Below are 25130 nucleotides of genomic sequence, written 5' to 3' on the forward strand. Positions count from 1 at the left end.
TTGCCGACCACCGAGGCCACCCATCCCTACTTTTGTCCTCCACTGTGCAAAATTCTGTTTGCTCAGACCTCTGTGGGGAAAAGTGCTGTGGCATCTAGAGTTCAATTGTGCCAAAAGGCTGTTTCTTGATACCTCCTTGTGGAGAAAGGGAAAATGGAAGAATCAGGCAGTAGTTTCCATAGGTGTTAAGAAAAGTAACTGCGCATTGCTCCTGCGAGTGCCTCCCCCGGGAAGACTTGTGAACACCGTGAACAAAGCTCAACCCAACCACTATCAAGTAAGAACCAAGTCTGCATTTTATTCAGGTGCTCCCAGTGGATCAGTCCCCAGCATCATTTCATCTGAAATAATTTCACAGGAGAACTGTCACACTGGAGAAATGTGCCCAAAGCCAGGATCCTTGAAGCCGGGGATCTCATTCTTCCTGTTGAAGTCGGCCTTCAAATGGTTGGCGCGGCCGTGCTCCAGGTTCAGAGGCTCCACTGGCTGGTGGATGCGCTTCCCGTAGACAGATGACATCAGCACCCCGACGGGCCTCTCCTGCTCCTGTCCAGGGCATCAGACACTCAGGTCAGCACATGCCCGCTTCCTCAGCAGGGCCCACCCTCCCCTCGGCCTGGGATCTGGAAGCTGGTTCTGCCTGAGTCACCTGCACACCTGCATCCCATCTCCGCCTGGGCTTCCTGGAGGCTACTCCACACTGGCGCCAGGGGCCCTCTTTACTATGCCGGCCCTGCCCCTCGACTCACAGCTCTCGGGTGTCCTCGGGCCCTTCAGAGGAACGGCAGAGCTCTTGCACTGGGCGCCAGGCACCTGTGACTTCAGATTCACTTTCTCCCTCCCTCCTCCCTGCCCTGTTCCTGCCTGCCCTTCTTTTCTATCTTTTCCCAACTTTTTTCTTTTCCAGGGTGCACATCCCCCTAGGGACTCCTCATCTTCCCAGCACCCCTCATCTCCACAGCCCCCTTCTAATCTCCCAGCCCCTCTCACCTCCCAAGCCCCCACATAACACTTTCACTTTCCTCATCCTCTTAAAAGGCTCTATGTCTCTGCAAGCCACTTATTACTACCTGGATTCAGTTCATTATTTGTTTGGCTTTTGTTTTTCTGTCTCCTCGTGGGAATGTCAGTTCTAGTAGGCAGACACTGCTGCCTTACTCCCTGGGTGCTCAGGAGTACATGGGAGGTGCTCAAAATCTATGAGTGGATATATGAAACACTAGGCATGTTCTCATGGGAGGAAAGCATTGACTTCGCTACCAACTTGGAATGAAATAGCAAACAAAAACATGAGGAAATATGTTAACGTCCGTGATCTACACAGTAATACCTCACACTACCTCCATCACTTAATTTCACATTAAAATGATATGTTTCATTGAAAGTGACATGAGAACATGCTTAAACAATAACAGCGACAGGCAAATATCCAATGATCTAGAAAGAAATCCTACGGAAAGCTTGTACGTCCTGATTTCTGTGTATCAGATAAAAGATTATGATATTAACCAGCACCCAACTTTTCATAATCACACTGTCTTCAGGTCAGAATGTGTGGGCACAATGTCCGAGTGTGGAAGGGCAGGAGGAGGACCCAGCCCAGCAGGCAGATGGGCCCAGCCATGCTAAGGAGCACGGCACCTCCTCGCCCCTGTACTGCTGCGATCCCGGCCTCCTCACTCTGTGGGTGTTGTTTCCTCTGTTGGTCACCCACCTGTGCAGCTGGCTGCAGGCAGAGCCTCCCTTCCTGAAAATCGTGGAGAGATAACGGAGGAACTGTGCTACGTGCAGTGGCCTGGTAATCAGCTTGGGAGCTAGATACATCCTGGCCTGTGTGGTTTCATCCCTGAAAGCCCAATGTCCCTAGAAGATCTGTGACAGCCTGGACTCGGAGGCTAAGCAAAGCCCTACTTTATCTGTTGAAAAGAACTTCTTATTTTGCTTCCATTTAAATTGTTAAATTCTGTAGAACAAAACAGCAGCCAATCAAAATTAATGCACAGCAACACGACAGACTAGAGTGAGCTATAACAGCAGCATACTCTTCGTAAACTAGAGGAGAGCAGCACAAAGGAGAGCCAGACACACACTGGACACAATAATAAACAATTGTGCATGCACAGTCCATCTGCCAGAGCCTATTAATATCCTTAGTCTTACCTCCTCATTAATATGAAGTCCCAGGCCCTTCGCATGCTCTCTGTCATCTCGGTGCAATTTCTGATTATATCCTGGGTTCCTCTTAAAAATACAGTCATAGAGGGAAATGATTCCTGTCTGGGAGTAAAAGGAGAAAATTGCTGAGGGTTTATTCCCAAGCTGAGCCACTGAAGCGGCATGGCCTCTTCTGTTTAGTCTAAGGGGGTGATCATGTAAATCGGTGACTTGTCTCTTTGCTTAAAATTTTTTACATTTCATTTATTCATTCCTCATTCTTTCATGCAGCCGGTATTTATAAAGCACCAACTATGAGACAGGTACTGTGTGGTGTGCTGAGGAAAGGAATAACCCCTGCCCTTGTAAGCTCCTATTTTAATGGGGGGGAGGGGGGAATCAAATAACTAAGTAAAATATGTAATAGAATAGATACTACTAGGTGTAAAGGGGGGCGAAGCAGGGAGGGGAAGGAGGTATATGTGGGAGATAGTCATGACTTCATTTGCTAGCACACATTTTGATTGGAAGCCATGTGGGTGCAAGAGTCTGCAGGACACCAGAGGTAAACTTGCCTAGATTTTAACCGGTAAATCAGCAACAGAACGGGAGCTTGCCTGTCCTCCACAGCCCCTAGGAGTGGCCAAGTGTGCGTGGCAGATGTGCTTGGTGCCTAAGAGGGAAGAGGCTCAACACGGCGGTGGAGGTGGAAGGGAGCTGGAGAGCTCTTATTGCACACCTCCTGTGTACTGGACACGGGCACAGGTCCTCCACATCCTCCTCTGCACCTCTGGCCAGTCAACACGCATTGTTATGTTTACTAAGTGCTTGGCTGCATTGGGGAAGGGAAATTCAGTCATCAGGAGGGGAAAGAAATTGTCAGACCCTGCCCTCTGTCCCCACCACACACCTAGAAGGAAAGTCAGCTAATCCCACCAAAGCTAAGTTGGGGCTTTTTTCTTTTCTTTTCTTTTTTATTTTCTTTTTTTGTATGTTTTTATTGATTCTAGAGAGAGAAGGAGAGAGGGGGAGAGAAACATCGATGTGAGAGAGATACATCTATCGGCTACTTCCTGCATGCCCCCTACAGGGGATTGAGCCTGCAACCCTGGCATATGCCCTCACCAGGAATTGAGCCCGAACCCTTTGGTGCAGGGGGCGACACTCAACCAACTAAGCCACACCGGCCAGGGCTAAATTGGGGCTTTCTAAGCAAAGCTTCACTCGAAACAGAGCTATCCACAGCTCACCTTAGCATGAGTGAAAGCATATTCTAAAACCACTCAGAATTTTTTGTTGTTGTAGCTTTTAGAATGAGAAATTTAACCAACCCCTTCATAAAAAGCCATTCTCCTTTGACTTAGCTTTTCCACTTCAGGAGCAGAAAAAAAGTAATTTAAAAGCACCATTGAACTGAATTTGCTTTGCTGCCCCTGGAATAACATTTTATAGGAAAGCCCATGCAGCTAGAGCCCCCTAGGGAGCAGGCCTGGGGCTGATGGCATTGTAGTTGGCAGCTTGAGATGACAAATTTGTCTTAAGACCAGGGCATTACTGGGGCTTTGATACGTGTGCGGCATTGACAGAGCTTTACCTTTGGGCTCCCTATGCCCGAGAGGATCATAGCCACCAGCTCTACACACAGATTACCTGCCTCACTTGTGTTACTCTCAGACAGTGGATGAGCGGGGGAGATAAGACACTGGCCCCCAGAACCAACCCTCAGTGAAAGGAACTCTAATAATCACTAACAAAAACAAACAATAGCTATACTAGCTCTACTCACACTGGGCTTACTATATGCCACTGTATACCATTAATTACATTCGTTCTCATAAGAACTCCAGGCACCAGGTACTGTTTGATCTTTGTTTCACAGATGGGCAAAGTGAGATAGAGAATTTGTGACTTGGGCAATTCACACAGCTAGTAACACGAAGCCAATATTTCTACCCAGGACACCTTGGCCGTGCTACTAACTTATCGCTCAGGGTGCCGCATGCTAATTGACTTAAGAGCTCATTCCGCAATGTTTTTTCTTCGCTTTGAGTGGGGCCTGGAATTATTTACAACGACTCTAGGGGCAGCTGAGTACCCCACAAACCTAGGACACAGTTCACCCTGTTTAGCCCAAGTGGTCTCCAGGTCAGAGAATCCACTTCTGGAGCCCTGCAGCTGATTAAATGCCAGTCCAGATAATTCCCAGAGGATTTGATTTAGGTGTTAATATTTCCATTGCGTCACTTTCTTCATGTGACACTAAAGGCCACAGGACTTGAATTTGCCTGTGCCCCAGCTATCAAACTGCACTGAATGTTGTGTCCCAGTTTTGGTGCCTGAACTCTGAGATGACGGAGTTGGCAGGCTTGGTTCCTTCCAAGGCTGTGAGGGTGAACCTGTTCCACGCCTCTCTCCTTGGTTCGTAGAAGGCCCTTGTCTCCCCATCTGTTCATGTCGTCTTCCCTCTATGCACCTTTTTATAAGGACACAAGTCATACCGAATGAGGCCCATCCTAATGACCTCACTTTAATTTGATTGCCTGTCTCCAAATAAGGTCACATTCTGAGGTACTGGGGTTTAGGACTCGAACAAGAATTTTAGGGAGACAATGCAACCCATAACAATTGCCTAAACTAGAAATTATCCCTTCTGTTTGTAAGGCTAAGCTCTCAACAATGTTCGTTCTCCTACACGTCACCTGTGGCAAGTCCTCAACTGTGTGCTGTCTGATCCAAATGGCGGTTCATTTGTGCTCCATGGATTGTGGGTGGGAAGGAGCAAAAGGAGGAACATTTTGTGGGAACACCCCATACACCCTGAGGAAAAGCCGTCCTTCCTCCCAGCCATCGGTTTGCCCTCTGGGGCCACTCATCATCGCTGCAGGCTGAGTGTCCCCAACCAATGTGCCTTTTGAATAATGATGCCCCTGCACCCTGAGCTGCAAGACACTGGAGACATTTAGGAAAACAGTCGACCCCTGAAAGTTCTGATTTGCTTCCTTTTCTTTGGCTTCTCTTCCCCCTTTGGCTGCAAGGTGGCCTCCGAGGATCCGCAGGCTCTTCGCGTACCAAGCACGTACCTGGTGGGGCCCCGCCCCCTGAGCGGACCCGCCCCTGGAGTCCTACTTGGAAACGGGGCACCACCTCCAGGCCTCCTCCTGGCCAGGTCCCCATTCCCTGCAGTCCCGCCCGGATCTCCTCTCTCCCGGCGCGGCCCGCGGCGCACCTGGCTCTGGCGGTTGAAGTAGCTGTGCTCCTTGGGGTCCTGGCGCCGCGGCGGGACGTAGTGGAAGGCGGACAGCGCCGACAGGGGCAGCGGCGGGGGCCTGCACCGCAGCGAGGCGGCGGTGATCTCCTCCTCCTCGTCGTCCTCCATGCCGCCCGCGTCCAGCTTCCCCGCGGTCGCCGTGCTCCGCTCCGCCGCTGGGAGCCCAGTCCCAGGTCACCGGCTTCAGGCTGCCCACACCGCGTTGGGCTGTCGCCTGGCAACCGCGGCCGCGCAAAGCCAGGTTGGGCCGAGGGGCGGGGCCGACCCTCTCTCCTCCCCTTGGCCCCGCCCCTTCACCCAGGTACTTTCTGGGTTGTGGATGGGGGTGCGGAGCCCCAGCTGCTACAAGCGGCTGGGTCGGGGTCCTGGGGGAGAGACGCCTGTGCGGCAGCCCTTTCCAACCTGCGTGCCTGTTCCCACGCAGGGTGGGCTCGTCCACTCAGAGGCCGTTCGTTGGGCTGCTGATGACCGGGCACCTACTACGTGCCAGCGCTGGAGCTGCAGCCTTGAACCCGTGCCCCCGCGGAGCTTACAGTCTGGTCTAAGACAGGTAATAGACGTGAAAAAGACGAGTAACTTAAAAAGCAGCTTGAAGCCTAGAGCAGAGACGCCCAACTTCAATGTAGTGAGACACGCACAGTTAAGTGAACACTTTCTGTAACCACACCAAGAAGGTAAAACAACACGGTGAAATGAATTGTAAAATACATTTATTTAACGCAGTATGTTCACACCAGCGTTTCAACATGTGGTGCTAGCCATATTGCAAGGGCGTGGTGGCCACCTGTGGCTTTGGCCAGGGCAGGTGTAAAGCTTCCCTTAATTAAATCAGTGTGATCTAACAAAATCGGGCAAAACGCAGCTGCTAAGGCTCCGTTCTAGGGACCCTCTGTAAACGTGGTTATGTTGTCTCTATCCGAATGCTGGTTCAATTGGTCTGTCCCCTTGGCTGAAAATTCATTGGGCTGATGGTTAAGAGGGATGGATGTATAAATATACATATTTATAATTAGCAGAGGAGAACTGCCTGTTTGTGGGAGGGGTTGAGAGATGGTTGTTTGTTTGTTCTGAGATGGGATTACAAGTGTATTAAGGCAAACTTTCTTATGAGGGAGCCCAACAGGTGAAGAAGGCCAACACAAAGTTAGGCATATTCACTGTTGAGGCAAAGGAGAGGGGTCAACAGAGAAACCAAGAGACAGCCAACCAAGCAGATGGGGAGACTGGTGGAATGAGGGGAAATTGAATGAACTAGGTTGGAGAGATGCACAGCAGAGCAAGATTGTGTGTAAAAGGGTTAATGTTAGCCTGGCCTGAGAAGCCAACTCTGGACCCTGTGGGATGGTGTATCCAAAACCCTCTTCTATGAAGCTGTGCATCGGGTTGGAAATTGAGGCTACTTTTTTACCATGTAAAAATCGCCCATTCGGCTCAGAACCTGTGTAGGCAATAGAGGAATGACCCTTTCTTACTGACACTATTATTTTTATTTCAGTCTACCACACTTATTTTAAACTAGAGGCCCGGCGCACGAAATCCGTGCCTAGGTATGGTCCCTAGGCCTGGCCTGTGATCAGGGCCATCTTCCCTAGCTGCCCGTAGCTGGCCTCACCCCCCGCTGCTACCCACCCCTGGCTCCCTGTTCACCATCAGGTGATCGGTGCCTGATGGCCAGGGGAAGGGACCAAGGGGTGGTCAGTGAGCCTCATAGTGACTGGTCCAGCGGTCATTCTGGTCATTCTGCCGTTAGGGTCAATTTGCGTATTACCCTTTTATTATATAGGATATTTACACTGATCATTGAATTGCCCTCAGGTGTAATGAGTCTATACTACTGTAATCATATAGGTATTTGATAAAAAGGCTAAGTTAGGCTCTAGGATTTCAAAAAGCAGGTTTCTCAGCACAATGTCCTTGATACTAATTAACAAAGCAATTGCCACAGGTTCATGTGGAAGCCCTAGAAGTTGTAACCAGCGAGTGAGTCATATTCCTCCTTATAGAGCATCCCTGACATGCACACTCACAACGTTGTAATGATGTTTAGCTGAGAATGAAACACAACACATGCACCAATAATAATGGCCCACCAGCCTTACCGAGCATTTACTGTTTCCCAGGTACTGGCCGAGGATTTACAAGGTGTGTCTCATTTCACTCTTCTACACTGAGTGTTTAGACTCTGAACGGGTCTGGGTATGTTTCCAGCTTGGGGAAATCTCGGCCTTTTGAGGCTAATTCACTTCCTTTACCACACATACCCAATAGCCCATCCCTGCATTTGTACACAAAGTCTTCCAGTGCAGGTAGCTTTCTAGAGGGAACTGTTTTCTTATTTTCCAAGAAGTCTATTAAATATTCTGAATTCTGCTCCTTCCTGTTCTTTTGTCTATTGAACAGATGTTTACCAACTCTCCATATGCACCTAGGCATAGAAAGATTCGGAAGGTAGGATCCTAGTCAAGGAACTCCCACTCCAGCAGGCATCTCTTCATCTCTTCATCTCAGCACACCATTGACCCTCTCCTGTCTAGGCCTGGTTCAGGCAGAAGTGTCTCTGCACCCTTCCACAGCTCCTGCTTCCTCCCTCCCCCTCTTCCCTCCCCTCTTCCCCCCCCCCCCTCTCTCTCTCTCTCACACACACACACACACACACTGTTCAAGTCCTAACCTTTGCTGCCCCCTAGTGGCAGGCCTGAAAAATAAATACCACTGTGCTTCAGGATACATATCCCTGCTTCAAGGGTTTTGCTTGCAAGTAAAAAAAATTTTTTTCACCAATTTTTCTTTCTCTGATTTACTTGTCTTTGCATTTACTCTTGAATACTACAGCAAGGTTAAACCTTATTTGAAAGCATAATGTCATGAGCTACAAGACTGAATATGTAATTTTTTAAAATAAGTTTTTATTGATTTGAGAGAGAGAGAGGAAGGGAGGAGAGAGAGAGAAAAAAAAAATCAATCACCTGCCTCCTGCACACCCCCTAGTGAGGATCAAGTCCACAACTCGGGCATGTGCCCTGACTGGAATCAAACCAGCAACCTCTTGGTGCGTGGGAAAACAACCAACTAAGCCACAGTGGCCAGAGCTCGATATGTATTTTCAACAAGCATAATCACATCACTTTTGCTGGGATAGGTAGACATTAATATTCAGCGATATGAGAATTCAGTTTATAAGGACTTGGCTTTATAATTTGACAGACCTTGATAAACTCAAGCCAATGGGGAAAATCAGCAATCTTATTTATTAGCCTAATTATTTTTTTAATGTATTTTATTTATTTCAGAGAGGAAGGGAGAGGGAGAGAGAAACATAGAAACATCAATGATAAAAAAGAATCATTGACTGGCTGCCTCCTGCACGCCCCCCACTGGGGATCGAGCCCTGCAACCTGGGCATATGCCCTGACCGGGAATCGAACCGGTGACCGCTTGGTTCCTGGGTTGGTGCTCAACCACTGAGCTACAGCCAGCTGGGCCTAAATTATTATTTATAATATATACACACACAGATTTTCAGGATGAAAATTTGTTTTAAATCAAACAGTGCCAATGAGGTCTCGCCTCCTTTCCTATGACTGGCCTGTGTGCTTTGCGCTGGGTGCTCTGGCCACTAATGCCTGAAATGCTCTTCCCCCACATGGACCCTCCCTGCTTCCTTCTGGAACTCAGCTCGCCATTCTCACCAAGAAGCCTCCCTCACTCCCCAGGCAGGCCTGGCTTCTGCATTCCCAGAGTCTTGCTCATGCTTCAAGAATGCCCGCTGGCTCATCACTGTCATCATCTGCTCACTTATTTACCTCCCCCAACTCCTAACCCCTCAAGCAGGGCTCATATCCGCTTCCCTCTGGAGCTCCAGCAGTTACTGGGTGCCCAGCATTGTCGGAGCTTAGTGAATGTTTGTTGAATGAAGGAAGTGAGTAGGGGAGAGCCCAAAGGAGCAAAGGCTCAACAGAGGATGTAATGGGAAGTGCAGAGAAAGGAGTATCTGATTCAATTAGATCAACCAGTAAAAAAGGTCATGATGGATGAGAGGGAGTTAGATAAATTGAAAAGGTGAAAGAAGAACATATTAGGCTGTGCTTTCCTTCTTACCATTTATACTAGAGGCCTGATGCACAACATTCGTGAACTGGGGGTTGGGGGGGGCGGTCCCTCAGCCCAGCGTGTGCCCAGTGCCGCAGTGGAGGCGGGAGAGGCCGTGAGCCCAGCTTCTGGCTGAGCAGCGCTCCCCCTGTGGGAGCGCACTGACCACCAGGAGGCAGCTCCTGCGTTTAGCGTTTGCCCCCTGGTGGTCAGTGCGCATCATAGTGACTGGTCGTTCCACCGTTTGGTTGATTTGCATATTAGGGTTTATTATATAGAATGATTTATAACAGACTGTGATCACCTCTGGTCCTCTTTAAACTATAAGATGTTTACTTCACAGTTCAGGGTTGTATCATACCCAAGGATGAGCTTAGTCATGAGGGGGAGAGGCAGTGCAGTGAGGTTGGCCTAGGAAGGGAGTGACAAGGTCACCTGGGTGCACAGACACATCAGAATCCACAGCACCTCTGTCCTGCTCAATCTCCATTTGCTTCCATGTCTCCCCGCTCTGTATTCAAAGGCATAAACTTTAAAGAATGATCTTAGAGCTTACCTTGTCTCCACTTGCTATTCTGAAGATAAACTGACTCAAAAAGGAAAAGTGAAGTATATGGCATGATGGGGTGAAAATTCAGACCAATTAAACTAGCTAACATAGACTGTGCTTATTTTGTTCTAGTTTTCTAAGGGTTTTATATTTATTAACTAACAATTCTCATTTCAACCTGTTACGGGTTGAATTGTATGCCCCCATAACCCCCCGCCAAAAAAGCTATATTGAAGTCCTAACCCCCACTACCTGTAAATGTGACCTTATTTGGACATAGGGTCTTTGCAGATTTAATCGAGATGAGGTCTTTAGAGTGGGTTCTAATCCCATAAGGCTGGTAAAACACACACACACACACACACACACACACACACACACACACACAGGGAAGACAGCATGTGAACATGGAGGCAAAAATTGGAGTGATGCTGCCACAAACCAGGGAATGCCTGAGGCCACCAAAGCTGAAAGGAAACCTTTGGTTTAAGGAAACCTTTGGAGCAGTGGTCGCCAATCGGTGGTCCGTGGACCACTGGTGGCCTGTGAGGTCCAAAAAGGTTGGCGACCGCTGCTCTAGAGGCTTCAAGGGCACATGGCCCTGCAGACACCTGGATTATGGACTTCCAGTCCCCAGAACTCGGAGGAAATAAATTTGGGTTGTTTCAAGCCACCCAGTTTATGGTACTTGGTTGTGGCAGTTCTGGAAACTATTCACAACCCCCTTATTATTTATGAGTACCCCTGAGGAAACAGGCTCAAGGTCACACTCCCTTAGCAAGTGGTGAAGCTAGAACTCTTAGCCACTAAAGTATGTTGCTTCTCGAGACGAGCTTTAAATCTCACCACTTGAGGCATGAAATGCTAAAGCTGGACAGTCATCCTCTCTGAGCCGGTCCACTCACCTGTGAAAGGGGAGGAGTACCTCAGTCACACAGCCCTGAGACTCACACAACGAACAGGCTCAGCACAGTGAGTGACTCAGCACAGTGAGTGAGGGATAGAGAGCGGTTGTCTCCTTGCTCAAGGTTGAAAAACTAGCTGGTGGAAGAACCTATGTCCAACTCCACAGTTTGTAGGAGGCCTGCCTCCTCCCCAAAACCCTAATAAGTTATTTCAAGTCTTTAAAACTTAACTTTTAAAAAAGATAAAAGCCGAAACCGGTTTGGCTCAGTGGATAGAGCGTCAGCCTGCGGACTCAAGGGTCCCAGGTTCGATTCCGGTCAAGGGCATGTACCTTGGTTGCGGGCACATCCCCAGTAGGGGGTGTGCAAGAGGCAGCTGATTGATGTTTCTCTCTCATCGATGTTTCTAACTCTCTATCCCTCTCTCTTCCTCTCTGTAAAAAATCAATAAAATATATTTTAAAAAAAAAGATAAAAGCTCCCATATTAATATGTTTTCTTAATAACTAAAGGGTTATTTCTGCATAATTCTATAATTATGTTTATACTAGTGACCCAGTGCACGAAATTCGTGCACATTAAAAAAGGATTAGAGGAAATAATTTAATATTTTGCTACTTGCCCTTTCTCTATAATAGAAATGTCAGAGATGAAAGAAAATTAGTAAAATGTATATGAAAGCCTTCCTCCTGTCAGAGTCTGGGGTTCAAGACAGGACCCAGAGTCAAGTCCCCGCCCACCCACATGCACCTCAAAATTGCATGAGACCCAGAACCGGCTGCACCCCACCCCCCATTGGGCTAGATCCAGACACGGCCAGTCCCACCCTTGTCAAGCCCTGCCAGGCAGGGGGTACAGCCTGAGTTCCCCCAACCCAGCACTGGGAGTGCACCTTGAGGTCCCCTGTCAAGCCCCGCTGGGTGGGGGGCACAGCCTGAGGTCCCCTGTCAAGCCCAGCCAGGCAGGGGGGCGCAGCCTCAGGTCCCCTAGCCCAGCATCAGGATGGGAAGTGCACCTTGAGGTACCCCGTCAAGCCCTGCCAGGTGGGGGGCGTGGCCTGAGGTCCCCTGTCAAGCCCCACAGGGGCAGGAGGGTGTAGCCTCAGGTCCCTGCTGATTGCTCGTTAAGGCTCTTTATGGGAACTTGGCCTCAGCTGTGGATGCAGCCATCTTTGTGATGGAGTGATGGTCAATTAGCATATTCCCTCTTTATTAGATAGGATTCAAAGGACTCTAGTCTGTTTTTCTCACTCCTCCTCCTTACCATATATTATTTCCTCTAAGAAAATATAAAAGGACAAGGGAGATAAAATTTCTTCCTTACATTTTTTAGAAGAGGAAACTAAGATCTCTAAAGAGCATATTTTCAGTTAGCAGATAGCTATTACAAGGCAGAAGATTTAATAATAACAATTTATTCTTTACATACTTTATTATACTTGATTTAATTCTGCTTATTGTATAAAAGTATTTATGATAATTACATTAAATTAAAATTAATTTTAAATTTATCACCAATAATTATATACATGGCATAAGTAAAACTACAGACCATTTCCAGATCATCAGTCCATACAGAAAGGGCTATTTCACAAATCATATTATTTTTCTTATATTGAGTCCCATGAAAACACAAGTTCTTTCACGATATGAGTTCTGAAGCCAGTATTCCTTCTCCTTACCAACAAATGCCAGCATTTTGAGAAAATAGTTTCCTTTGTAGATATTCCACCAATTCAAGTTTTGATTTTAGAGTTTCAATATCATAATAGGGGATCTGTAAAGGGAGGAAAATGAAATTTATCATCATCCTTCACAATCGGAAACTCCCTTGGTGTTTTGGTTACTTGTTTCTCGCCCTCCTCTACAGCAGAATGTAAGCTCCTGGAGGGCAAAGCTCACACTAGCTTATTCATCCTGTAGCCCCAGTGCCTACAACAGCACCTACGTTCAGTAAATACAAAGCAGAGCGTGCAAAGAAAATTTGGGCTCTGGTATCGTCAGATTAGGGTGAAAGGTGGACTTGACCTGGGAGCTGATGAATGACCACAGACACTCAGAGTGGGAGACCAGTGTGGTGGTGGAAGCAGCTGGACAAAGGGAGAAAGGCCGGAAAGAATGGAGGGGGCTTGACAGAAGGGGAGCAGCCCCCGAGCTCAGAGCAGAATGCCTGGCTGTCAGCTCGGGGCTGCTCCCAGAGCAGAGGGTCTGGGACGTTGAGACGCCCAGGAGCTTTGACTTTATCACCTAAGCAATAAGCAATAAACATAAACGCTCTGAACACACACTGGCACTATTAATTTTAGGAAAATTAATCTGAGAATGTAGAAAAATGGAGTGGAAGAGAGTAACCAGACAGGAAAGCAGAGGGCAGACTGGTGGACAGCTTAGAGCATTGGTCGGCAAACCACGGCTCGCGAGCCACATGCGGCTCTTTGGCCCTTTGAGTGTTCTAACGCCACTTCTTCAAAATAGACTCGCCCAGGCCGGAAACCAACTTCTGCGCATGGGCCACGAAGTTTCAATCGAAGTGTACGTGCGTACCCGCACGTGGTATTTTGTGGAAGAGCCACACTCAAGGGGCCAAAGAGCCGCATGTGGCTCGCGAGCCGCGGTTTGCCGACCACTGGCTTAGAGAGTTAAGGAAGCTCCACGTCCACTCACTGTGGCTCCTCACATGAGACCTTCTGCCGTGATTTATGATGAAAATACAAGTAAGGCCTTAAACACTAAGTGGTAATGAGGATACTGGTTTTAATGGGCTATCTTGTCCACTTTTATTCATAAAATCAGGTGGAAATTAAAACAGACATTCCAGTAATTTTGTAACTGAATACGCAATAAAATATACAGATGATGTATTATAGAACTGTACACTTAAAACCTATAATTTTATTAACCAATGGCCCCCCCCCCCAATAAATTCAATAAAATAAAATGCTCTTGACCTTAATATAAGTGGGCTGATAGACCACTTAGTAACTTGGAAAAAGCAAATCTAAAGTAGACATTGCTTTGGGGGTAAAAAGACGCAAACATACCTGAACGACCTGATAACCAAGTAAGCGTAGGTGTCTTTGTTTAATAGCTTCCTTTCCCAGTAAGTGTTTGCTATTCAAACAAAATCTTTTTGGACCATCAATACACAGTGCTACCCTGAAAAATCAGAGAGAGTCCATTTTTAAAACAACCCAATATATTTACATATTTTTAGTTGCCAGAGTTTATTTGGGATTTGCTTATTCCTATAAGTAAATAATGAATGTGTTATCCTTTAATCTGTCAAGAAAACACTCAATTGAAGTTCATATAATGTTACAAATATTTTCCAAAACTGGTATGCTGCAAAGTAGTTTTAATTTTTAGATTGATTATTTTTTTCACTTTAAGAAGACAATCATTGTTTATCCTCAGCAAGTAACATTAACGACAAAAGTTTTCTTACCTTTTATGTACATCTTCATGAAATGTAAATGGTAATACAAATCCTTCTTCATCTAATTTAATTTCAACATCTGGTGAGAGAAGAAAGGAAAAATCCTTCGTGTGATACCCTCACAAACACTATCTTCCTTGCCTCCTCGTCTGTTTGCATTCTTCCACACTGCATTTACCAACTGGCTGAAGGCTGCAAAGTAATGACCACACCAGACAATGGTGAGATTTTTAACTTAATCGGACCTATAATCAACCAAGTCAGCCTGAAACTAAGAACGCTAACTACACAAAAACAAGGAGTGGGTGCTCAAGTTATTTGGGGGATAACAAGAATCACTCACACAACTGACTCCTTCAATCCAGTGAAGAAAATCCTTTAAATTAAGCAATGCTAGACACCTATGCACAATGAAGCTTTCTTCACTGGAGCACCCAGAGCCACCAGGGGAGTAAAGCATCCTGCACCCCAACATGTGGTCCCAGAACACGGACAGGTTCCCCTTCCTTCCCACTGATGCTCTACCGCTCCTTTTCTAAAAGGAGCCCATACCGGAGGACAGTGAGATGTGAGAGGAGCCGTAAAACACTGTCTTCTTTGAGCTGATTTTCTTTTAGTCATTAATCTTTACAAATTTGTAAGGGCAGAAGGACTTGGACACTCTGGTCAGTGCTGTCCAACAGAACTTTCATGATGATGGAAACACTCATACCTCTGTTGTCCAATATGGCAGCCGTGAGCTACCTGTGACTACTGAACACTTGGAAGTGTGGCTAATGTGACTGAGGAACTGAACTTGGAATTTTTTTTTTTTAATTATTTTAAATGTAAGTGGCCATATGTACTAGTGGCTACTCTACTGGACAGCACTGGCCTAGCATACAACAGCAGCTAACGATGTCTGAGCACTTACTGTAATACTCGCATTATTTCATATAATCCTTAAACAAGTCTAAGAAGTCACTATTCTCCTATTTTACAGAAAGCAGCAAGCAGAAAAGGTTAAAAACTCTGCCCAAAGACAGTCTCCTATATGTGGCTAACACGTGGGGACTCAACCCCAGGCAGTCTTGACTCAGCCCTACTGCACACCCTGGTTCCACTTCGCCTTTAGGGAAGGGCAAGTCCATTTTGTATTTCCAGACCTTCTATGGCTACTAAGTTGCAAATATTGCAAATGAGAATGAAGGCTGAAGGTTAGTAATCAACAAAACCCTCTATTACTCACCTATTGTGTAATAATAGGGTGTTAACACTTTTGAAGCAAAATACGATCTTGCTCCCAAAAGGTCAATCAATCCAAACATCACATATTTATAAAGATGAAAATCCACAGGCGTCTCCAGGGAGCAGCATGGAGTAAGAAATGATTTCACTTGATATTTAGGAAGAAGTTTTGGACCCTACAAATTGTATATGCAAATATGAGAAAGAAAAATAAGATATAAAACCAACCAGATAATAAAAATTTAGTAGCCCTAGCCAGTTTGGCTCAGTGGATAGAGCGTCAGCCTGTGGACTGAAGGGTCCCAGGTTTGATTACGGTCAAGGGCACATGCCTGGGTTATGGGCTCGATCCCTAATAGGGGGCATGCAGGAGCAGCCAATCAATGATTCCCTCTCATCATTGATGTTTCTAGCTTTCTCCCTCTCCCTTTCTCTCTGAAATCAATAAAATATGTTTAAAAAAATAAAATAAAAATTTAGTAAAACATTGATATTAGCTTATGAGTGATGAAATATTTTTAAGCAGGATAGGAAACCTAGAAGCCATAAAAGATGGGATATATTTGACTACAGAAAGCTTAAAACTTTCTATTCAGTAAGGTGGCATCATAAACATTATATTAAAAAACTAAGAATTAAAACCAGAAGAAAATATGTACAACACACATAATAGCTAAAATCTGTTTTACAATGACTCCTATGGGAAAAAAATAAGCAAGCCCAATAGAAATATGAGTTAGGGGGTAAAAAGGCAATTAACAGCAAATGTAAATGACCAATAAACATTTGAAAATAGTTCAACTTCCTTATTGCTCATTAAAATACAATTTAAAAATGTGATGATACTGTTTTTCAGAGTCGAATGAAAAATTAAAGGGACTAATGTCACAATACAATAGAAGTGGGGGAGATGTGGCTACCCCCACACTGCGGAGTACTTGATGGGACGCACAAACTCCACCTCCACCGAACTCGATCAGATGACAACCTTCACTTAAAAATGTACCCAGGATGATTTAGGCTGTGTTCAGTCCAGAGCCACACTGCTATGGGGCTAAAACCCTCAGCATGGCTCTCCGAGTACTATTAATCTAACCCTGCAGCATCTTCCAAGAAATCTTACACACCAGCAAATGGGTCCTTCAAAGACAAGAAAACAGGAGTGGGGTTGATTTATCAAAGAAAACGCTATCTGGTGACCACTAACTCCAAGTGAATGGAAGGTCTACTTTTATTTTTTTAAAGATTGTTTTATGTTTTCTTTTTACATTTTTTTAAAATTTTTTATTGCGTTTTTTACAGAGTGGAAGAGAGGGGGATAGAGAGTTAGAAACATCAATGAGAGAGAAACATCGATCAGCTGCCTCCTGCACACTCCCTACTGGGGATGTGCCCGAAACCAAGGTACATGCCCTTGACCGGAATCGAACCTGGGGCCGACCCTTCAGTCCGCAGGCCGACGCTCTAGCCACTGAGCCAAACCGGTTAGGGCGGAAGGTCTACTTTTTAATGAGGTTGAGGCAGATCAAAAGAGAAGGAACTAAACAAAAATGTTAGATGGCTGGGGAGAGGGAACAAAAGAAAACTGCACTCATAGAGAAATAAAGCATAGCTCATGCTTTTACCTTATAGAAAGGGCATTCGAGGATCGAGGTTAACAAAAGCTGGGTCAGTTGTGCTAGGCTCAGTCTGTCCAAATATGATTCCTCACCTGAAATAAAAAGCATCCTAGTCATGGTTAAACTTGAATTTTGATATATGTAATGAGAGAAAAGAATATTAAGAATATAAAACGTTCATTTATTCACTCCAATAGTTACTCTTAAATGACACTATGAAAAGAACATGTTGGAATTAATTATGCCTATATGCCTTCTTGCTTGCCATCAATGCAATCTCATTTTAACTTCCAAGAATTGCCGAAACTGGTTTGGCTCAGTGGATGGAGCGTCAGCCTGCGGACTGAAGGGTCCTGGGTTCGATTCCAGTCAAGGGCATGTACCTTGGTTGCGGGCACATCCCCGGTGGGGGGTGTGCAGGAGGCAGCTGATTGATGTTTCTCTCTCATCGATGTTTCTGACTCTCTATCCCTCTCTCTTCCTCTCTGTAAAAAGTCAATAAAATATATTTAAAAGAAAAAAAAAAACTTCCAAGAATTGAAGCTCCTAACTAGAGAATATATAATTAAGAGGGACAAAATGTTAGTCGAATTAGTGGAAGTTCTTGGAAATTGATATTGTTGACATATCTGGTGCCCTTCAATTAAGATACTATTCTCTCTCAACAACAACAAAAAAAGTTCTACAGTTCTCTTTCACAAAGATTCAAACATGTTGCTGTGACTTTTACCAGTTCCATCACTGCAGCCCCCTAGAATACTGTTTCTCAGCTAGGGCAGCAGTCTGTTTACCCGAAACTGTTTTCTCACTCGATGCAATGTTCTAGCATGCTTTAATTCTGCATTTACACTGCCATCTACAACTTCAGATGTCCTCTTTAGTTTATTATGAAAAAAAAAAAAAGGTGAAGCATTGCTCATTGTAAAAGCTACATATGTGAATTGAAAACACCATTAAGTTCAAAGGTTATTTTTTCCACTCGCAGAAGTTATAACCAACTCACCTTGCAGCTTTTGAAGAAAATAAGGACTGAATATTTTCCCCATAAAGTTGACTGGATGGCATTCAATAAGCGAACACGAATGAAGAAGTTTCAATAGTGTTTTGGGAGGGAAAGAGTTGAAATGAGTGAATAACATATCTTCTAGCTTTCTAAATAGGGCAGAGGCATTTGGTGGCAAATAATTGAGTTTTCCAAATGGTTCGATCAACTCAGAAATCTGACTAGGGGAAAATTTTTCGGAATGGCAAACAAACATTTCTGCCACTGCATTCAAGATGGGTGTTGAAAGGATCTGTTTTCTGCTGCAGTACTGCATGACTTTGCTGACAACCTCGGGGTCCAAAGTGAGACACAGCGACACTACGTGCTGCTCCAGGGCTGTTATAAAAAATCGGTCATGGTGCCCAAAGTATACGAAAGCCTCTAAGACTTTTCCAAGCTCTTTATTAGTGAGATGAGGGATATGCCTCACAACATATTTAGCCAATTTTATAACCAGAGGAAGTGCCTGAGTTTGATCGAGAACCACGAGGGCAGTGAGCATTTGGCTTAGTGATTTAGGACTCAGGGTGTAAACGAGTGACAGAGAAAAGCTGTTTATCTTATTTAGAAATGTCTGGTGTTGGTCCACCTTTTCAGCACATGCCTGCAGTATTCTATAAAGGGCCACAATATCCTCAGGGGTAAAATCTTCCAATTTTTCACGTTGCAGTTGATATATAATCAGGTCTAGGGTCGCACAACCTGGACCTTGGAGTTTAAGCAGACTTTCCGCAAGAACACAAAGACTGTGGACTTCCAGGCCGCCCGTTTTGACCCGATGTTGGCATTCTGCCACCAGGTTCAGTAACAAGCTACTTTGGGGATCCACAGACAACAGAGTCAAGGCTTGCAAAGCAGTCACCAAACCGGTGTTGGACAGATTTGAGGGTTCCTGTTCAAACTGAACACATAAAGCTTGAAAGACGGGATTTTCTATGATTTCCTTTGGCAGCCTTTCATCACCATCTTTTTCTCCCACTTCACAAATCCGTTGTAAGGCTCCTGCTGCCATCGTATCAGGCAAAGTTTGCAGTGTGCTTATGAAACTCAGCACTTCTTCTGGTGAAGTGCAGTTGTTCAGTCTCCTGTAAAAGATCTGTTCGTCCATGTTTTCGAGATTTTGTTCAAAACTGTCCCCATCATGTACTGGAGGGAACACTGGCTCACCAACTGGACGAAGGTCATTTCCGTTTTCTGAATGGAACTTTTTACAACAGGCATGATGGAACCTGACCCTGAAAGGCCCAGGTTGTAGTGAACATAAGAACCATGGGTACAGATGTCCCTTGACTGCCTTGTGAACATGATGTACAGGTTGATTTTTCAGAGCACCCAGAGCTCCATTTATCCGAAAATCAGAGAAATGACAAAGATTCCTCCGCAAGGTAATTAAAGCCATGCCATCAGATTCTCAACTCTTGATTTATAACTAAATATAGGAATAAAAAACATGGTCAAATATATTGAGAGCATGCCTCATTCAACATCACTACTTATGGAACTAAGGAAGAGTACCCCAAATAAGTGATTAATAAACATTTCCCAGCAAAACCTAAGCACTAGAAGAGCAGCGCCACTTAGAAAATCGGCTGTCATCTAATGATGATCATCACTATCATTTGCCTGGTACTGTTGTGCTTTGCGTGTACGAAATCAATGCTCTTAAATTAAGCACGTTCATCATCATTTCATAGATGAGGAGACTTAAAGCACAAAGAAGTAATTATATCCAGTTTACACAGCTAGTGAGTGGCAGAGCCGGGATGGATTCAAAGTCTAGACATAAACACACGTCCTATAAGTTGGTGGATGGAAGGAACTGCGTCTGGTTAAATATGTGTTTTTCATCAGAGCTGGGAATCCCCGATGCGGAGGGCCCACTACAATTAAGTTTTGGGGGAGTCAAAAGTTATACCGGATTTTCCAATCCATGAGGGGAGTGGGGGGTTGGGGGGCGGGGGGCAGGGTGTCGGTGCCCCTAATGCCTGCATTGTTCAAAGATCAAAAAAAGCAACGGGTCAAGTGCCCAAAATTCCTATAGGTCAACGTAAAGTAAAGATTTTTTTAAAGGTGCTTAAAAGCTCCCGAGGTTTTGGTTTCCCCTGGTAGCTAGGATTGAGGAAGAATATGGTCTAGGCTGGCAAACGGCAAACAAACAAGTGAATAAAAAAGATACAACCCATGCAAGTCAATAAGGGGAGAAGGTGGGCGGCCAGTCCAGATCTAAACACCCCGCTGTGAGATTTAAGAAAACGAATGTGCAGGGCAAGAGGGGACGGGCGCCCCGGGGGCCGCGTCCTCCAGGAATAAAAGGACCCCAGAGCCTGGCGCCCCCAAACCCGGCGTCCCTGGGACCTGCGCTCAAGCACCGGCCGGGCGCGGCGGCCTGAGAGGGCTGGGCAGGCCAGTGCAGCACCGGAGTCTAAGCAAGGACACGGGCCGTAAAAACCGAGCCCTACACCCGCACGGACACCTACCGAGCTCAGCCCGCCGGAGTCCCGAGCAGCTCTTGCTGATCGGCCTTGACTTCGCACGCCTTGGAGGAACAGAGCTATCTGGCGCATGCGCGGGGACAGAAAGCCACACCCTCCCCAAGCCCGGCGCACTGTGATTGGCCCAGCTCCTTCCGAGCTCTCCATTGCTATTGGTTTGGACGCAGAGCGCGCGCCGCGACTGTGTGCGCAGGCGCTGGAGCAAGGACTGCGGAGCCACGCTCTCCCCGGGCGTCCCCGGCTGGGCCCTCGCAGGTGAGTGCTCTGCGGTCGCTGCACCCCTGTTTGGGCCACACACCCAGCACTGGCCGATGGGGAGGCGGTTCCGGGTCGGCGAGGGTACCGGCTTCCGCGCCCAACCCAGGGCGTTCCAACCCTGACCGAGAAGGGCGCGCGCTGGTCGATCTGAAGCCCGGCCCCGCTGGGCTGCGGGCCGAACCCGGGCTGCGCCGGGGCCGGGCGGTCTCCCGGCGTGTGCACCAGCGGAGCTGGTCCCGCAGGTGGCTGTGGACCCCTGTCCGGTCGGTATCTTTATTCTGAACGCTTTTCTAGACAGGGTTAAAGGACACTGTGGGGGCGCGGTGGAGACTCAGGAATGTTCGGAGCGTGGACCTGGCAGGCTGGGCTGTCCTGCTCCACCACTTCTCCGCCTGACCTTGCTCTGCGTGTGCCGGGGAACCGCCTCTGAGAAATGCGGGGACCAGTATAGGGTGGCTGTCGGACGAAGAGGTTCTGTTTGTTCTCTGGAGCGCCTACACCTGTGCGCGGCCCCTGGGAAGGGTTGCAGGCGGTTAGCTGTAATAAAAAGCGTGGCGTCCTGTCACTTTCTCAGCTCTCAGTGAGCCCTAAATGTGCAGTGTCCTCATTTACGTTCCTTTAGTCCGTTAATTCACTGAGCACCCGCTGTGTGCCAGGTGTGTTCTCTTCCCTAAGCATATTCCATGGCTATTAACACAATTCCTAGCACAATTCTTTTATTTTTTTTAATTTCTTTGTTGCTTAGTTTGGCCAGAGGAGCATAAAACTGTTGGTGGTTCATTCACCAAAAAGATTTTGGTTTCAGTTTAATTTTTTCCCTACTAATTGACAGTGTCCCCGTTGTAGAGACTGAATAAGTATGAGGAGAAGTCTGTGAGTGTCCTTTATTTTATTACTGGTTTCTCTTCAGGAAAGAGGTGAACTAGTAAAACGATCGACTGGATTAGAAATATTTGCCTTCCATCAGTCCATATTTAAGTACAGATACACATGCACTTACCTATATTTGATATTGAATTAAATAATAAAACAGTATTTGATTAAGTTCATTACTAGTTTGTTTAGCAGAAGGAACCCAGACTCCTACAATTTTTTTAATAATTCTTTTTTGTTGAAAGTATAACATATGTCCCCTTTTTTTCCCCATTGACCCCCCTCCAGCCCCCCCACCCACCCCCCCACACACACACACACACACACACACAGGCCTTCATCCCCCTATTGTCTGTGTCCATGGGTTATGCATATATGCATACAAGGTTTTTGGTTTATTACCTCCCACCTTCCCTCCGAGATCCCATACTCTATTCCATGATTCCATGTTTCTGGATCCACTCTTTCATCCATTTATTTTATTACTTAGATTCCACATATGAATGCAATCATGTGATACTTGTCTTTCTCTGACTGGCTTATTTCACTTAGCATGGTACTTTCCAGGTCCCTCCATGCTGTCTCAAAGGGTAAGAGATTCTTCTTTTTTACTGCCTTACAGTATTCCATGGTATAAATGTACCACAGCTTTTTTATCCATTCATCTGCTGATGGGCATTTAGGCTGTTTCCAGATCTTAGCTATTGTAAATTATACTGCTATGAGCATAGGGGTGCATACATTCTTTCTGATTGGTGTTTCTGTTTTCTTAGGATATATTCCAGAAGTGGGATCACTAGGTCAAATGGCAGTTCCATATTTAATTTTTTGAGGAAACTCCATACTGTTTTCCATAATGGCTGCACCAGTCTGCATTCCCACCAGCAGTGTACTAGGGTTCCCTTTTCTCCACATCCTCGCCAGCACTTGTCATTTGTTGATTTGTTGATGGTAGCCATTCTGATAGGTATGAGGTGATCCCTCATTGTCGTTTTAATTTGCATCTCTCTGATGATCAGTGACTTTGAGCATGTTTTCATATGTCCATTGGCCATCTGTATGTCCTCTTTAGAGAAGTGTCTATTTAGGCCCTTTGCCCATGACTCCTACAATTTTAATGCAAGTTTTACTTTTCCCCTTTTTACTGGTAAAAGAGCAAGCAAAGAGGAATCTGATTTATTGAGCACTGCTGTGTCTCAGCCATTGCTCGGGTGCTTTGTTTCTCTTTGTCAGTAGGCTTTTCTATGGTGACCGCCACTTAGAGGGTGAGGGAGCTGAGGCACAGATCCGTTGGGAGGCTTGCCTACACTTCTGCCTTATGAATGACTGACCCTGGATTGAAGCCCAAGTTGTCTGACCCCAGAATGATTTCTGAGACATGTAATTAGAGCTTCATTCCTCTAGTCTCCAAGGTTTGATAAATTCTCTTTTTTATGACGTTTTGAGAATTAATGCTAACAAACAGATTCAGAGAAGTGTATTTCATATTTTCTATGGATATTGTTGAAATCTTTTTTTTTTTTTGAAGATTATGAGGGAGAATTAATACCTGCAGTTTGTTACTACTTTATTAGAAAGAAAATCCTCTTTTCTCTTTTTCATTTTCAGTGTAGCTGCTCTAGCCTGGAGGAAATGAAAAGGTTTTTGTTACTCTATGCTACACAGCAAGGACAGGCAAAGGCCATAGCAGAAGAAATATGTGAAAAGGCAGCTGCCCATGGATTTTCTGCAGATCTTCACTGCATCAGTGAGTCAGATAAAGTAAGAGCTGTTATTCCTGCAGTTTTTACTGTTTTATGCTTTGAAGATATTTTGGTTGGGAGTGATGTTAAACAATAAAATAGGACTTTATCCTTTTTTCTTAAATACTCAGAAGTTATTATTTTATCAAAAGTTTTAAGATTCCTACCAGCTTTTCTTTATTTTACACTTAAGTATCCATTTGAATTAGACTAAGCTGTCTCAAAAACTGAAAAGCCTTGTTTATCTCATGGGATGACTCTGAGAACAATGAGATATATGTGTTCCCACGCATACGTGTGCTTTCCACCTCATGAATCCCAAGGCCCCATTTGTATTTCTCCAAAATAAGACTTTGTCATTTGTGTCAGAGTTCCTCCAAGTGAAGGGGTACTTAATTCTTTTGTGAAATAGAATTTAAAGCAGGAGTAAAGATCAGGAGAAGACTCCGCTTCTTTAGGTCAGGGACTACTTGTGCATTCAGTCCCTGCCATCTATAATAATAAAAGCGTAATATACTAATTAGACCAGACGTCCTTCCGGACGACCTTCTGGACAAAAGCCAGGGCTATGAGGGAAGCCCTGGTCCTCAGTGCCTGCCGGCAGCCAGAGGGAAGCTTGGGTCCCAGGTGCCAGAGGGAAGCAGTGCCGGCAACCGGGGGAACGAAGGCCCCTACTCTTGCACGAATTTCGTACATTGGGCCTCTAGTAGGATCCATAAGAACTTAACAGATCTATGTTCTTACAGTTAGTTCTGTTGAGACCTCCAGATTTTACTGTTTTATATAATCCAGGTCGTAGCAACTAGCAGGGGCTCTCATACAAGCACAAGCTGAAGCCTTAGCCACTAGCAGTCAAATTCAGTTCAGTACTTCAAAAACTGCCCTGCTAGTACACTCGCACTCAAGTTCACAACTTCCTGTTTATTCCCACATGTCTAGTTCAAAAGAATTATAAACTCAATTCAAGGGCCAAGGTGACTCCTGATGTAGTCACTCACAGGGAGTGTCCTGGAAGACACCACTAGTGGGCAGGTTTTGTAATTCTGTAGTAAGTTCAAAGAAAGTTTACATTATGGGTGCCACAGTCTGAATCTTACAAAAATAAGGTCATCATATAACTAATCCTGACTTGGCCCCTTGGGTCACCTCACCACCTAGGTCTACAGCTATCTGAAAGTTAGGTGAGTAGTTAGTGTTTTTCAATACCAAGTTAGTAACATCTCCTCAGCTGAATGGTTTCTCCAGTTCTTGATCCAAGTTTAAACAGATAGCTCTCTACTTCCTAGATCATTCGAGTCCTTTTCAAGGTGAAGTTACTTTTAACAGACTGTGTAGAGTTTAATACATAACTTGCGAAGTGCCCGGTGAGCGTTGACTCTCCTATAAAATGTTAGCTCAAATTTTTATCTATTAAATCAGCATGAAAAGTAAAGTGAATTCCTTTGAGCCAAACTAGATGCCATTTGTTAGCAG

General features: G+C 45.6%; 3 protein-coding genes across 4 annotated transcripts in view; 1 reads left to right on the forward strand and 2 right to left on the reverse strand.

The window, feature by feature from the left end:
* Nucleotides 1–278: 278 nt before the first annotated feature.
* Nucleotides 279–5623, reverse strand: CFAP90 (cilia and flagella associated protein 90). Its single transcript, XM_008162044.3, has 3 exons — nt 5381–5623; nt 2161–2277; nt 279–546 (listed from the first exon to the last, which is right to left on the reverse strand). The coding sequence occupies exons 1-3, from the start codon at nt 5528–5530 to the stop codon at nt 367–369; spliced, it is 447 nt and encodes a 148-aa protein (XP_008160266.1). The 5' UTR covers nt 5531–5623; the 3' UTR covers nt 279–366.
* A 6785-nt stretch (nt 5624–12408) lies between these two features.
* On the reverse strand, nt 12409–20820 carry FASTKD3 (FAST kinase domains 3). The gene is made up of 7 exons (XM_008161798.3): nt 20770–20820; nt 18251–19721; nt 17254–17339; nt 15630–15804; nt 14411–14480; nt 14007–14121; nt 12409–12742 (listed from the first exon to the last, which is right to left on the reverse strand). The coding sequence occupies exons 2-7, from the start codon at nt 19689–19691 to the stop codon at nt 12644–12646; spliced, it is 1986 nt and encodes a 661-aa protein (XP_008160020.2). The 5' UTR covers nt 19692–19721; nt 20770–20820; the 3' UTR covers nt 12409–12643.
* Nucleotides 20821–20961: 141 nt separating this feature from the next.
* The window catches only part of MTRR (5-methyltetrahydrofolate-homocysteine methyltransferase reductase), a 30643-nt gene continuing 26474 nt past the window's right edge, over nt 20962–25130 (forward strand). The window contains exons 1-2 of one of the 2 annotated variants that reach the window (XM_028139426.2): nt 20962–21039; nt 23524–23676. In XM_028139426.2, coding sequence (XP_027995227.2) covers nt 23548–23676 — 129 coding nt within the window. In that variant the 5' untranslated portion in view covers nt 20962–21039; nt 23524–23547. The remainder of the gene's footprint in view (nt 21040–23523; nt 23677–25130) is intronic. The other variant, XM_054715256.1, reaches the window with a different exon arrangement.

This window comes from Eptesicus fuscus, chromosome 4 (genome assembly GCF_027574615.1).
Source record: "Eptesicus fuscus isolate TK198812 chromosome 4, DD_ASM_mEF_20220401, whole genome shotgun sequence".
NCBI lineage: Eukaryota > Metazoa > Chordata > Mammalia > Chiroptera > Vespertilionidae > Eptesicus > Eptesicus fuscus.